At 37.9% G+C, this 16,955-nt stretch overlaps 1 protein-coding gene across 1 annotated transcript in view; it reads right to left on the bottom strand.

Annotated features, from left to right (window-relative positions):
• LOC139692881 (neurotrimin-like) overlaps window positions 1–16,955 on the bottom strand; it is a 417,709-nt gene that overhangs the window by 395,948 nt on the left and 4,806 nt on the right. Inside the window, exon 2 of the mRNA XM_071591192.1 lies at window positions 15,919–16,136. Within this exon, the coding sequence (XP_071447293.1) occupies window positions 15,919–16,136 (218 nt within the window). The remainder of the gene's footprint in view (window positions 1–15,918; window positions 16,137–16,955) is intronic.

The raw sequence follows: 16,955 nt of genomic DNA, 5'->3' as shown, positions 1-16,955 counted from the left end.
CAAGTGAATGTTGAATTGATCAGTGAAATGTTGAATTAGGGTAATTTTACTACACAAAACCTAAAAGTTAACTTTTCCCTTCGGCGTCAATTTTAGCGTCACCTTAAGGAGTTAAAAGAAGAAAACAAAGAATACTAGAAAAAATATATTAATGATCAAAGTAGCTACCTTGTCCAATAACAGTGAGAATTTTCTAAATATATTTTTTACACTTAGATTTTCGGGTAACTACTCGCAACTCTTCATTTGAACGAAGCTATAAAAGTGATCTATGACCTGTAAATGCTAACCACATTTTTGTGCTGGTACAACTTATGGCGAACCAAGATACACTTCTTTTTCCTGTCAACCACCTATGAGCCTCATTAAATATATTATTCCATGCAATAATAAAATTATTTATATACTTAATTTGATAACCCAAATCACTTATTTCTCATTTTAACAGACGATAGGTAACTCCCAGCGCGACGAAATTATACGTGTTTCACAAATAAATGACTGGAGACACGTGGAAGCTTACTTGGCAGGTCATTTACAAACTTGTAAATGCTTGCCTAGCGTATTTTAATGAGGAATGCGGCTCAATCGATCAAGTTGCTAAGCACTTGACTGATGACCAAACTTTTCTCAAATAACAGCTACCAACGAATTTTTTCCTAGTTTCACTCTTATTCTCTGGGTAAAATTTTTCCTACCCACTAATTCATTCACCTAGCTCGGGTTAACTTTCCCATTATTCTCAAATTTTGAAAACGTTCCAATGCTTTCCGTAATTAGGCAAAGATTTTGTGATTTTCTAGCTCATCGACACAAACCATCAGTAGTAGGGTAGTATTTGTAGCAAGTATCTTTATATTCTTAATTCATCACAAATTCTCTGATTCCAATTGAGCAGAATTCATTCAGCCAATGATGCAATTTCCTCTCATACACAACTTAATAAGCAGGAAGAAAGCTCGATTACTAAAAAAAATAATTTTTCACCTCTATATTCGGTATAAGATTCAGCATTGATATCAAGTTTAACAATGTAATCGATTAGTGGCTTAAAATTTCATTTATATCCAGCAAAGACACCATTAACCGCAAACAGAAGGAGTTGAGCAGGTGATAAAACATCGGTCATAAATTCCAATGTTACGTAGTTCATATATGCATTTGAATATTTATAAGCTGATATACAACAACTGGTGAATACAGACACAATAAACATGTCTATAAACACAAAGCAATAATTGGTATAATTGTACAATTATAATATGTCCCTGTGGTGATTCCACAGAAGTTACAAAGAAGTCATAAATCCTGTACCTTTGTTTAATTCTAGGTCTTGCCTGGTCCCTTCGACAGTGCTCGCATACCCGCGACGTTTACTCTTCTCGTAGTAATTTTTAAAACATCTCTCAAGTTTGCATAATCCCCCAGTTAGCATTTTCTCCCATGGATTCGTAGTTCCTGGAGCGTATTCAAAATGCGAGCACAATAATGTGAAGTAAAATCGATCCTTTACCATTAATTTCATTTTAAAAGAAAGCACAAACTGAGACGCAATTCACCTGTTCTCTGTTCAATACAAATAGGCAAGAGAGTATTCGATATAATAATGCCATAATATCAAAGAGATCAACCTACTAAGAATTCCTTCCTACTAAGAACCTTCTCCCAGACTAAGAAAGTGACCAGGGTAAAACTTAATTTTGTCATCAACTATGGTGGAAAGAGGAGTCTGGCGCTCAAATTTCACTAATTAAAACCAAGTTGATAATCTTTAAACTTCATATGGTACGTCAAAATTACCAATGAGCAACAAAAAACATTATATTAGTTCACGAAGATATTTTCCATCCTACCCTTAGCACTGAGCAGAAGATATTACCGCTACCCTCCCGGATGTCTCGCAACTATACCTATATATTGAAATGTAATGAAATAATTGACTTTGTAATTCCACACACTTTATTTAAAAAACACACGACCCAGGTTTCGACGTTGAACGTCATCATCAGATGATGATGACGTTCAACGTCGAAACCTGGGTCGTGTGTTTTTTAAATAAAGTGTGTGGAATTACAAAGTCAATTATTTCATTACATTTCAATATGTTATGCAAATTCCACAAAGTTACGCCTGAGACAACAAAAAATTATACCTATATAATTTTTCTATTAGTTGTCCTGAATTGGGATGAAATGTGTAGACGTGCTCAATCTGTGACCATCCAATAGTAACATACATTAAAAAATAACCTGCCTGCTTAGGACTCGTAACACGTAAAAGGACACTCACATTTTAGATTGTTCGAGCTTTCGGCCTTCCTAAGGTCAGAGTCTGGCCTGAAGATGGCCTCGAAAATGTATGTTCACCAAATATATATATATATATATATATATATATAATGGGCTGACACAATATAACACAAATATAATAGAATAGCAACATTTAAAAGAACACTCACACGGTAAATTGTTCGAGCTTTCAGCCCTCTCTAAGGCCTTCTTCAAGAGAGACTCTATATATATATATATATATATATATATATATATATATATATATATATATATATATATATATATATATATATATATATATATATACACACACACGAGGGTCATCCGGAAAGTAGTACCCGTTCGTGAAATAAAAAGACAAAAGTAAATATTAACAAACATAAAAAATTTTATTTGAAAGAGGATACTTTAAACTACTTCTCAACATAATCTCCAAGCAAATTAAGGCATTTGTCATAACGTGTGACAAGTTTCTGTATTCCTGCTGCATAGTCCTTCGCCGCCAGCTCATTGAGATACGCGAGGGACCCATCTTGCACAAATTTTTGCATAATGCAGATGGTGTTTAACAATTTCATGAACAATTGTTCGAGAAACATTGGGAAAATGCTCACAGATGTCATCAATTGTGACGCGCCGATCGTTCCTCACGAATTCGTCAACTGAGCTCACCAGTTGGTCTGTAATGACAGACGGTCTCTCCGAACGCTCATCGTCGTGTGTGTTCCCCCTCCCCATGTTGAAGTTGCGACACCACCGCCGAACAGACGACTCGTCCATTACATTGTCTCCATACACCTCCTTTAATTGGCGATGAATATCACATGGGCGAACGTTTCTTGCATTGAGGAATTTAATCACTGCCCTCACTTCACAACTGGCGGCGTTCTCAATTTTTTTAAACATTGTAAACAATCACAGAAACAACACAGGCAATGCTAGCGTCACGCAACTTGGCTCAGAGAAGGCAGACAAGCCACTGAAGCTATCTGACCTGGTCCAGCGGCTACTCGCGTCGTCAGCACTTCATGCGGCACGAACGGGTACTACTTTCCGGATGACCCTCGTATATATGTATATGTATATATATATATATATATATATATATATATATATATATATATATATATATATATATATATATATATATATATATATATATATATATATATATATATATGTGTGTATATATATATATATATATATATATATGTATATATTTCAGTCTTCATCGGAAGAAATAGAAGTAATCAATGCTTCTATTTTTTCCGATGAAGACGCAGCTGAATTCCGTCGAAATGATCAAGAAATAACGTGTGAGGGATCGCAGGCACTAAAAAATTCCTTACGTTAGAGGGTTTGCTTGCTTTCCTCTCCCTCGGGAAGAATTTCTAGTCAATTCTTAGACTTCTAGAAGAAAAAAGCCAAGACTTTTGAAAGCGTCACAGAATATTTCGTCATAATCTTCATTGCGGTGTTTCTTTCAATGATATTGAATAAAACGACATTTGGAATGAAAGAAATGTATTTATAGTAGTTTTCAACTACTATTTATTTAGAGATTAAATAGAAATTGTTTGGTAATCCTTTGACCCTATCTTTTAGATATATGAAATGTAATTTTATGACAGCAATGAAAAAGGTAATTTTTAAATATTCAAACTTAATTATAGGTATTTACTTCATGTCGAATGGGATATAATTTTTAAATATAAAAAAAATATAATGGGGAGGTTGACTGGATTGGAGGTTGGATTCATATGATGAACACGCCATCGAATGAAAAAAGTATTACGTATATTACTATACATTTCATTGGACCGAAAATTGGCATGAATCTTAATTTGGACCAAAGTCTTGGGCTAAGAGAGAAAAAATTTAGAGCAAAGAACAGCAAATACAAAAAGATCTGTGCTTCGCATTTACACTGACAGAAAATTTCCCGTTTCCGGCAAGGAAACAATCTTAGATTAGGAAGCAGGATGGTGCGAGATTCATTTTCGTGCCCGAGGGACCTCAGCACGAGTGCAAGTTCCCGCATTAAACGGCTTCCTTTGAGAACAATCGGAAATGCTTTCACACGTTACCACTTTCCTCTTTCGTTATATTTCGTGAGAAATGTGTGAAACCATTGTAGTATTTGGCCAGCTGTTGTATTTTCGTTGCCAATACCCTATCATTTCCCAGGAAGGTCGCGAAAGCAAGGGTTTTGGCCTCGAATGTCTGACGGCGAGAGAATAGCACCCCGAAAAAAGGGAGTCAAGGAAAGCGTTGATATGGGAATGAGAATCCTACCATTTTTTTGAAGCTTTCGTGGAAAGGAGGTTTATTTTTTCAGCGGTCTTGGAAAAAATTTGGCCTGGCCTACTGAGAGACGACCACAGAATAAGAATACGCAGGCTTTTCTGTGTTTCAAGGTGGCAGAAATGAGCCAGTATACTAATGATATTGTTAATCTGTGACTATTCAGTAGAATGTTTATGAAAATGCAATAACATAACCACATTATGCTTTTTGCCGAATAATCATAACAGGCACGCAAATAATTATAAACGTTAATAAAATTCCTAATTTAAATTTATTAAATATTATTATTTTGACAGGACGTATATATGAATATAGTTTACCTATACAAAAATTCAATGTTGATAACACGATGCCATCAAAGCCCTAAAATCAAAGGAATTTTGATTAATACTCGTATCTTCTTGAGGCTTTAATATTTTGATTTTAGGAAACGAAAACGAAAACCAATTATGTATGTCAAATATGGATTATGCTACATATCGTACTTGAATGAGGTTAAAATTATTTTGCTCTGCAGCCTTATAAAATGTGTACCTACTTTTATCAACGAATGAATTGCGAGTATTGTCAATACGTCAAATCGGAGTTTCGTGAGTAATAAATAAAATTCCTACCAAAACGGCCTTTTAACCTTTTTTCGATATGAAGAATAGTTTTTCGTGGTAATTATACTGGGGACAATATATGAAAGTCGTCTGTTACACGACCCATATTTCAGAAATTTATCGATTTTCGCCGCATATACGAGTGGGCACATATCGTAGTGGGCACGGCAGAAATCAGTGCTACGGAACCACATAATAATACAAGCTAAATATTGGAGATACGCTACGCAGATCAGAAGCGGATCATTTATATTTACTTGGTGTTCCACCCCTTTAAAGTATATTTTGGATAGATACAGACATTAAAAATGCAAAATGATAATTTTCTCTTCCTCTTTTGACAAAACACTACCTGACATTTGACACTAAAATAAACTCTCCGTCAATTCCGCATTCTACCCCCCGCCCTTCATTCCGTCCATCATCCCGATCCTATTCCGACCCCTTCCTCCCTTGCTCAACTTTCTCCCTTCTATAACATTCCTTAAAACCACATCGCCCATTAAAACGTTCTGTATCCAATTTTCTGAGCTCCTTCGAATTTCTTTCAAAAGTCCCCGTTTCCAACATGATCATGCCTTACACTTCCTAGTTCGTTCATCCCTCAGTCCATTTCACCCTTTACATCCTTCTCCACACCCACATTTCGAAAGCCTCCAGTCTACACTTATCATTTAGCATCAAGGACCATTTTTCTGCGCCGTGCAAAACTATTATTCTTATCAAAGTTTCAACGGGCCTTATTTGCATTCTTACCTACAGGTAACGTCCCAGTTATCAATTTTCTTCTCCTTGCGAAAGTTTTTTTGCGATTCTTCCTGTAAAACTGTTTGGCCATGTGGACCCAAAAGACTACATCAAAAAGTGAAATGTTCCACCCGCTCTAATATTTGCTCTATTATTCTAATATTTTTTGCCTGCCTCTTTCTTGAAAACCACACAATTTTCTTTGTTTACATTGATCCTCAACTTAAACCTAACACGCGTATTTAGTGTGCCCAGTAACATTTCTAACTTTGGGTCAATTGACTAACTACTGCTTCATCATTTACAAACCTGACTAATTTTATAAATGGACTACCGACCCCCTATTTCATTTGAGTGCCTCTTATACCATCCCCGATAACTTATCAGGGGAAACATTTAAGACAAGGCAGTGGATGAGTTGGTTCAATACCTCCACCAGCGTGAAAATTCATTATGAATGAATTGCACCACTGTAGGATTACAAGTGCCAAGACAAATATAAAAAAGGGAAAAAAGCGAAATCTTGATCGTAATTTCACAGTCAAAAGCTGTCGTCTTGACGCCAAGATGGCCGGAAATATTTCGTTGACATTGAGAGAACAGATTTCTTTAAGATACAATGATTCCATCACTGATACGAATAATAAAAAAATAATTTATCAGCCACTTCCTATAATATCCAAACCAAGAATTAACATTTCTCAGTAGAATCTCTAATTGTGGCGCCTGAAGTAAGATATTGTTAAATTGGTAACACTTTTTTAATAGAATATACCTTCAAAGATACAGACTTAGACTACAGAATTGCTCTCCATCCGGAAATTATAGTAACTCCACACTTCGAAAGAACGCGAATTCAATTGGCACATCGCACTTCACGGCCTGCCAAACTCGAAATAATTCTGTCAGAAACGAAGCGCTGGTGAGTGAAAAGTAGGGTAACAACCACACGTACACCGCAATGAGCGGAGAAACACGTCCGAGATTAAATTTAGTGGAGGTGCCGATGAGGGAAGAAACAAATCCCCAATGGGTGAATGCTAAAAAAATTGACAAAAATATAGATGGTGCACAGGTGCACCTAATATGGTTAAAGCCATATCTCTCGATATGTCGTGACCATGGCTGGGACGCCGTGTGGTATTGAAGGCAAGGAGTACGCGGCAGGAGTAGGAATGAGTGCTGACACGAGAGACTTGAATCCGTGAGATCAGTCGAGGGGAGGAGAGGGGCGCGCGAGGGTTGCAGACAATGGGGATTGCGATGGCGATTGGACGGAAGTGAAAGGAGGGGTGAAGGGTTGAGGGGAGGGGTGTGGGGGTCCCTTCCCTGAGAGAGACTAGGAGGGTGGCGATGGGAGATTGGGAGATAGTCGTATTAGGGCGGAAGGGCATATTTCACGCAGCAGGTGCTGCGATGGCTGGTTGGGGAAGGGTCGCAACGGGGCCAGGAAGGCACCGCGGGGTCGAAGAGGAAGGAAAGAGGATTGGGAGGAGGAGATATGCACGGATTCAAAATAACAACATTCTCCGGCATATGGAGGGTGGCGGGCAGTGAAGCAGGGAGTCCTGGAGATGTTTACGCCACTGCCTGCCCCTCTCCGGCTAGTCTCAGGGGCGTGTGTGGTGCTCACGGGTCCGTTCACGTATTCACTCGAAACCATTCACTCCCAACGTTCCCTTTAGGACTACACATGTTTTCATCTCAGAAATTTGAAACTTCCACCGTGCATGGTCGACGTTGAATACTGTACGCATATATCAATTTCAGCATATTGAAAAAGTGTACGATTTACGAAAATGTCGAAAGAATAAAACTATTTCTGCCGAGCTTAAATATTTTTCACAAACAGGATCTGGATTCATTTTTACCCATAAGATAATTCGGAATTACATGACATATCCTTGGCTAAAACGGCATATGTAAACGTTTGGGTAAATTAATTCATTCTTTTAGTCGAGGAAACGTGACGCTGATAGTTAATTCGCTCTTGTGTATTTAAAATACCACTCTACTCATTCAGAAATAAGTTGAAATTTAATTCAATACACAACACGCATATGGCGGCATTACAATAATCATTTATGAATTACTGCATTTTTAACAGCATATGCATATCCAGCAAGTATTACAAGTTAAAAATGCACGAGAATATATGCAAGGAGCGAAATCATCAAACTAAGACGCAATTAGTTATTAGGTGAAGATTTTAAATTTGACATCCGAAAACATCGGAAAATATTACATATATTGCAAAAAAATAGGAAGTTCATACATTTTGAATTTGACGGGTCCAAGGAAAGCTATTAGACCTTTCCTACCAAGGTTGTTAAAATTGTCTTCACTTCATTGTTCTTTAAGATGCAATCTTCAATTGTCACTATATTATTACAATTTTGTAGGTACGGAAGTAGTCAAATCTAGTGAATAATGAGACCCGTATATAAAGGGAATACGATTTCGTAAACCCGTATGAACATCATGTTTTAAGATTGCATTGAATTCATACTAAAATAAATAAAGTACACATGCGATTGGATTTGAAAAATATTTTAGGTTACAAAAATTCAGATCGGGATATGATAACCATTAGATGACAAAAAATAAATATGATAATTTATCATGTGAAGATAAATAAATGTATAACATGATCAATTTTGAGCGGATTAAAAATTTTTTAAATAACTCTCTCTAATTTAGCTCAGTTCCTAATGAACTTGTGAACCTAATCATGATAAAATACAGATATGTGAAAATAAACTAGCGTAACTTCTAATTCATTAATTGTGAAATGATTGAACGTCACCTACACCAAACTTCTCCTAGGTATCCCAATCTTACCCTAAAAATAGTCAGTTTAGGCTCTTTGTGAATAGCGAACATAAACTCAAAATATTAATAAGTTTACAGTCTCATGCTTTTCGAAAACTTTCCTTTTCGGACTACCTGCGCCATGTTTTTCTAAACAACTAAATGAAATAAGATCTCAAATACTTTTATTTCAATCGGTGGAAAATTACCACCGTAAAACAAATATTTAAGGGAAAATGAAACTTTAAAAATTTATCAATTGTCATGTTAATACGAAGGAATATATTGGGCCATCAAAACGAAAGCTAGTCTAGCGAGATTCAAATTTATTAATTCCTTCTAGAATTTATGCGAAGTAATTGTCATTCCTCTTTTGTTACCCTCATTGCGAAAGAGTTGCGAAGCTACCACGCATATATTCCGATGAATGACAGCCTGGAAAACTCTGGAACAACTCTTTTGAAAAATGTTTCTTTAAAAAAAATGCCTTCGTCTAGATTGCACCCGAGGCGATAAAGGCGCGGAATACATTTCGAAACAGGTGTGGCGCGTAGGAGGTCTCATCTACTTCGTGTGTCTGTGTGTTTTTTACGCTTTTTGTTTATTGAACAAGCCTGCCAACCCAAGGGGGATGAAAAAAAAGAACGAGAAACGAATCAACCGCTCGGGAACGGAGGAACCTCATGAAATTTTTAATGTGTGCTAACGTTGGTTCGACGAGTTTCGGCTCACAACGCGAGCCGTGCATGGATGCATGTGCTTATACATCACTGCCGCATTATATTGAGCAAACACACACACTACTTTAATCCTGAACTCTCCCAGCACCACGTAATCGCACTTAAACATAAACCTGGGCCTCTTTCTCCGTTTTTCGAGTCGCTCGCGCGGGTCTTATATCTCTCTGGGTCACGGGAGGAAGTAAACCACGGAGAGCGATCTATGTTTCGTCTAGGCTGGGTGACTTGCTGTATGATTCTGCCCACTCATCTCCCTCCCTCCATCTCTCGAGCCTTTCCGTCTCTTCTTGACTGAGGCTGCTGGCTCCCGTTGTCTCGTGACCGGTGGGGCAGATCGATAAAGCAAGTGCCATCTCCGAAAGGGGAGTTACTGGGTTACCGCGCCACAATGCCTGGGACTGTCCATGCTGAGTGAAGAATTAGTAAACATGAGTAGCAACAAGCTCACAACTTTCTACTTACTTCAATTTCTTTAGGTGACCGGGTAGATAGTCTTTAGCCATCGGAGGAGAGGCAAGGCCATCCCACAATAGCGAGACTGATTTAGGCGCCTTTTATACCTATTATCACACATTAAATACGGTAAGATTACACGTGAATATTGCCATTTTGTCTGCACCAACGACTGAGCTTAGAATTCTATAATCTCATCACTGAAAGTTGAAGTTCCGTAAAATTCTTTGAGATTTTTATAACTACTTTATGACACTAGTATGTATATTTAGGGGGCAGGTCTTCTTATTTCGTATTGATTAGATTACAATCAAATTATTCCTCAATAATCTATTCCTTGTTGATTCTTCAAAAGTCTTTTCAAAAATTTTAAACTACAAAAAAGAATGGTCTTATACGAGTACAAGTTCTTAATTTATTTCAGAATATAGAGTTTCAGCGAAAAAACAAAATAGAACTCGGTGGCTAATATTACATGCCAATCGGCGGTTTCTAATTCTTCCTCCATTTCAGCGATTTGAAAATGTTTTCTGGTAACTTCTGATTCGTCTTCGATTTATTTTTGTTGCTCTTAGTAATGTTAATTAATGAATATGGGCAATGAAGAAATATTTTCGATTATGTTATTCCAGTTTTTCATAATTATGTTAAATATTTGTGAGTTTTTGGTTTTATTAATGTTAATAATAAAGCTTATTGAACTGGAAAAAATAATGTAAGAAATTCTCAGTTTTTTTAAATTACGCTTCCGAGTAAACATGATCAAATTTGTTGACCTTCTGAAAAAAATACGTTGAATAATTTCCGATATAAAATTATCTCCAGTCGGAATATAGTTTTTAGTTGGAGTAAATCTACATGAATACCCAGCGATCCACCAGAAAGGTGGCTGTGGGTCCAAGCACCAGGAGTAGGAGACATTGACAAAATTTCACACGGATTACAGGGTATGAATACCATAAATTCCCATTTCGTCAGCAATCGACTTATATAGGCAGGTTTGAACATCTTAGAAATTTAGGTGTGATAAGAGATGTCATCATTGGCTCAGTATATTGGAAACGTTTAAAAATTAATGGAATAGCAGCAAATACGAGGGTCATCCGGAAAGTAGTACCCGTTCGTGCCGCATGAAGTGCTGACGACGCGAGTAGCCGCTGGACGAGGTCAGATAGCTTCAGTGGCTTGTCTGCCTTCTCTGAGCCAAGTTGCGTGACGCTAGCATTGCCTGTGTTGTTTCTGTGATTGTTTACAATGTTTAAAAAAATTGAGAACGCCGCCAGTTGTGAAGTGAGGGCAGTGATTAAATTCCTCAATGCAAGAAACGTTCGCCCATGTGATATTCATCGCCAATTATAGGAGGTGTATGGAGACAATGTAATGGACGAGTCGTCTGTTCGGCGGTGGTGTCGCAACTTCAACATGGGGAGGGGGAACACACACGACGATGAGCGTTCGGAGAGACCGTCTGTCATTACAGACCAACTGGTGAGCTCAGTTGACGAATTCGTGAGGAACGATCGGCGCGTCACAATTGATGACATCTGTGAGCATTTTCCCAATGTTTCTCGAACAATTGTTCATGAAATTGTTAAACACCATCTGCATTATGCAAAAATTTGTGCAAGATGGGTCCCTCGCGTATCTCAATGAGCTGGCGGCGAAGGACTATGCAGCAGGAATACAGAAACTTGTCACACGTTATGACAAATGCCTTAATTTGCTTGGAGATTATGTTGAGAAGTAGTTTAAAGTATCCTCTTTCAAATAAAATTTTTTATGTTTGTTAATATTTACTTTTGTGTCTTTATTTCACGAACGGGTACTACTTTCCGGATGACCCTCGTAGTTCTAAGACAACCCTTCCATGCCTGAGTATAAAACGATATAAGCAAGGAATCATGTTACCTCCTCAACATATAACTAGTGATGTAGATCCGTAGTATACACTTTAAACATGAGCATAGAGGGCAAACAAAATGTTTCACCAGGAAAGAGGCGACATTAATGCAGCCAATATCATACTCATGGAAGGGAATTTAATAACATTAATGGATATATTTACTCCTCATGAGATGGAGCTCCATGAGAAATATCCGACCAACTCAATAAAAAATGCAAAATCACGGAATTTATTTTTAGCATTAAAATATTCTTCAAAGCTGGAAACGTCTATTCAAAACAATATGTTCAGTTTAAATTATAGTACTCATTAAACAAGGCTGAAAAAGTTAAGGACTTCCGCATTAATAATCTTCAAAAAGAAGCTATAATATTTTATTATGCTCTCGAAAAAATGTAACCCGTTTTATTTGGTGGGACACTATTTCACTATCAAAGAAGAAAAATTACTTTGAAATTTATATTTCCTCTCTTTTTATCATGCAGTATCATTATGGAATAATATTTTACAAAAATTTACATGTCATGTAGCTATCTTGAAATATTTACGTAAACTTAATGGAAATTTTTTGGGTTTTCATGAATGATAGCTTCATACGCAGTTGCGGAATGGAACACAAAGGAGTTGACATACGACGCAATATATCGGTTTGAGAATAGAACTGTGTGATAGGAACATAGATTTTTATCGGCGAAATATACAAATATACATTAAATCAAATGAAATGAAAATTTCACAAGAGATGATATTCTCACTCCGGAAAAGTGAATGAAGACAAAAGTGACTAAGTGTAGGTCCACGGAGAGTGTTTTATGAATCCAAGGGTAAAAAATGGACTACCGAGCCTTCTGAAAAGGGAGGGACATAGAGAGGTAGTGGAAGGACGAATGGGAAGAATGACTCTGAATTAAGATTAGATTGAATTAGATTAAAGCGAGAATGAGCCAGGGAATACAGTGTTGAAGGCCGAGAGAAAAGACAGAGTAGACGTTGTTAGAGGGCAAGGAGGAAAGAGATATTAAGAAAAACACACGCGAAGCTTGGATGGAAGGTGAAAGGAGATCTTCGCCGAGATAGGCAAGGCGGATGGCGCCGGGGAGTGAATTTGAGTGTTGCCGTAGGCGAGGGAGGGAGGAGAGGGAAGTATAGCGGGAAGACCCGCGGAGGTTGTATGAGTAGCGCCAAGGAGAGATTAGGGAAGCAGGTGTTGGGGCTGAGATAAGAGTGGGGAGGAGAGAATGGATGAGGGGAGTGGGTGGGTGCCGAATTGACTCGGGCGGCGCGAGGGGGCGGAGAAGGGCGAGCCTGGAGAAGAGGGGGGAGCGGGCGAGAGGTAAATCAGGGAGAGGAGAGCGAGGGATAAAAAGGGCGGATTCCAATACAGGAAATTAAGTTGGCGTTTCCTGATTTCCTCAGTTCCTCAAAATTGTTAATATTTTCTAACCCCTTTTTTTTGACAGGGTCATTACTGGATTCTAGGGAAATAACATGCGATCCTCATTAAGGTTGTGGATCCGTATTATATTTTAGTTTGCCTTTCAACTATTTCACGAAACGACAAAAAAGATTTTTAGGATTCATTTACAAATAATTCATCACAATTAAGATGTTGAACCTGTAATTGATGAACTGTTAACGTCACGACATCGTGTTTGCAATAGTATTTTTTTATTTGATTTCAATTTATCTCCGATAACTCCCGGTGTCGAATTCAAGGATTTCTCAAAAGGAATATCCAAATCAGATTTCGAATCGTAAACATGGAGCCTTCACTTAAAAATTTAAAGGTGGTAGCAGATTGAATTCGAGCTTTCATTAAAGTAACTTTCAATTAGAGCTCCATGGTTTCGGCTATTGTCAAGAAGACCAGGATTCAACTCCGGATGGGCACAGGTTCCCCCAAGCTCTGTGATTTTTCGGGTCCTAGATCCCTTCTGGAGAGACTGCGGGGGAAATCAAGAAAAATGAAGTGCCCTTCTTATCGATAGCCTCTTATAATCAGCGTATTTTAAAACCCGTAAAGGGGCGTAATACGCAGCGAGTCTCGCCTCTACCTATTAAACCAGCCTTCTGGTCGATTACCTTTAATTCTGTCCAACGATCAAGGATTGATCATCTAAACTCTATCTATTACAATGAAAGAATAAATCCGAGAGAATCTCAATTTTCCCTGGAGGTGAGAGACACCAATGACGATTTGGGGACAGATGTAAAGTCACCGGATGGATCACAACTACAAGAGCGTAGACCTCAAGGGAAAATGAGTCTCCGAATTCCAATGCACTTTGTCCTCTCAACTTCCACTCATTCTCCAAACCAATTCATGCATTTATTTCTTCGGCATAAACACTCTCCATTTCATAAAAAGGGCGAAAATACAACAAAATTTAGTTTGAACAAAAATACAAACGCTGTCTGCGATGCTATTTATCTATTCTATTATATTTTATAAAAATCAAAAGTAAATTTCACGCGAACGTACTACTGGGGCTATCCCCTCAGGAACAGTATTAGTAAACCTAAGTGTAGGTAATTTCTATGACTGTATACAATTCTGACTTAAAATATTCTTCTACCTCGATTAGAATATTCTTTGTATAGCAGGAGGAAAACGTAATCATATTGTTTTTACTTGATACTGATTTTTTAACCCTGAATATGGTTTTTCAAAAGTTTTTCTTTCAACAGATGATTATTCAAGCACTTCGCTGCCATTGTACGCCCTTTGTCTCAAATGTTTGGTACCAAGCAGCAAGAAGTGCGCAAGTAGTTTCCTCGATGGCGCACGAGAGAACGGGACAGGGAAATTTCAATGTGGTAAAAGCTGCCAATTAAACAACTAATAAAACCGCATAACTTTGTAGTTCATCCGTCGTTTTTGGTCTTGAAAACAGAGTTCCTCATCTGCTTCGCGATAATTACTCTGAGTTTTCATCAAGTTGAGCCATGTTTAGGACAAGTGAGACTTTTAAGGCAAAGTAAAACATTTCAACGCACAACTTTTGAGCCACCATAGTTTGGAAAACTTCAGTACTCTAACAAAGTGAGCTAAAATTATAGTGATAAGTACTTATTATGAATGAAGGACTTTAAAACTCTTGAAGTTAAACGTTTTGGATACACGTTCTATAAGAATGGAGAACCTAAGCGTCTGTTTCGCTTAGGGATTTATGCATCAACATATGATAATATACTCAACACTACCTTGACAAAATTGTTTTAGACAGAGATATTTTCTTTATTGACGAATTTTTACTAAGAATTACAAATAAGTTCCCGGCAGTCGGTCTATATGGGGATTTTGGTGGCCACAGTTCAGACTCAGGGGTGCGGTTTGGGATGCAGGCGTCTCCTGGGAATCTATGGATTAAGATGGTACAAAACAGAGGCTTGAAGTAACGTTAAAATACTCGAGGCGAGTACGCCAACTTACTACGCAAAAACCATCTCTTCTCAAACCTCCGTATTCCCTGAGAGGAGTCATTACCACAATGGCGAACAATTAAGCCTTCAATGGATGCCTAACTAGTGATATGGCTCGCCTTGAAATCCTTTTCACCCTGAGGAGAAATCGCGACATTATGCCATTTCATATGGCATTGGTGACAAATTTCTATTTTCGACCGTTCGTGAATGCAACATGTTTTATTTTAAAGTTGAAGCTTTTACATATTCTTTTTCTAGATATTAATTCCATTAATTCGACGTCAACGAGGACCACAGTAGTTACACTCCTATTTCTTAAAAATAATAGCTTTTCTCGACAGGAGGATAATGCCTTGTCATATCCAATACGGGTCTAAGAAAAGCAAATTATGCGACACGCAATTGAGTCTTAAAATTCATGATTCTTGAAATCGAGGAATACATAAGTAAATGGAGATTTTTTTAATTCAAATAAATCTCCTTACAAGGCCCATCTCGAGAAATCAATATACAAACTAAAATATTATATTCTTGATGAGACCGGCTAAATTACGGGTATCTTAATCATGCGTTAACTAATGGTAGTCGTCGATGGATTGTAAAATAGTGAAATAAAACAGTGAATCCCAACTCACCGTCTTGTTTCCGAGGTTCTTAACCCTACAGTTGAGGTAAGCCGTCTTGCCAAGGAGGGCCGTCACGTTCTTGGAGGCCACCTTGTCGAAGCCGGGCACTCCTGCAGAGCGGACGCCCGTGGACACGGTCACAGAGGCGGACGATGACGTGGCCGGCTCCAGGGAGTTGGCGGCCGCTGTCTCCTTCGACTTCCCAGTGTCCCGCTGGAGGGAGGCGGCTGGAAATTAGAGGAGGATCAATAGGTTAGGTAAGCAGGCGGTATTTTGGAAGCCATATCCTTCTCTTTAAGGGGAAAACAAACGAACAAATGCAATGCAAAGAATAAGGGGTATAAATACAAACACGTGAACGAAGAAATAGTTTATAAAATTGAGCAAACTTATAAATTTTCATTAGCTTTTAAGAAAGTTAAAGTGCACCTTACATTGTCCGATTAACTACTTTTATGACTTAACCCGAAAGCGTTGCTTTACCATGCCCTTGAAAATATATAAAATATAGTCACTAAAAGATTTCCTTCACAAACACATTTCATGGGAAAAGAGATGGTACTTAAAGAACACCAATCTAGGAGTCGGAAATGTATTCATAAGAAAAGGCACTAACCTACAAGGATTATAATACGGTAAATATCTCACGGAACTCATTACCATCTTGGAAATAATTTCGGCAGGCATAAAAAACAAAGTGCCTATGCTTTTAGAGTCGGAAAACATTTTAGTAGGCAAACATCAAGGAACATATATTATGAACTGGTAATAGTACTTTCTGGGGAGGGGGGAGTATAATTACGATGATGGGATCTAAAATATGAGTGCTTTTCCAGGTAACGTCTTCAGCTGACCGTTTCCATTTCCTTGAGTTCTTCATCACTCCTGAATTTCCTTTCAATGCTCCTTCCTTACTTTACTGCTCATTCCATATCATAGCCGTTCTGCATCCAATTTCCTCGTTTCCATGGGCGCTTCCTCCCAATATCTCAGCAAACTCTTCCTCCTCCACCTATCTAATTATATCGCCATTCCTTATTCCCACA

This window comes from Hetaerina americana, unplaced genomic scaffold (genome assembly GCF_022747635.1).
Source record: "Hetaerina americana unplaced genomic scaffold, ioHetAmer1.1.p SCAF_43, whole genome shotgun sequence".
Classification (NCBI taxonomy): domain Eukaryota; kingdom Metazoa; phylum Arthropoda; class Insecta; order Odonata; family Calopterygidae; genus Hetaerina; species Hetaerina americana.
The sequence above is the reverse complement of the archived record's forward strand: the minus strand, read 5'-3'. Positions and strand labels throughout refer to the sequence as shown.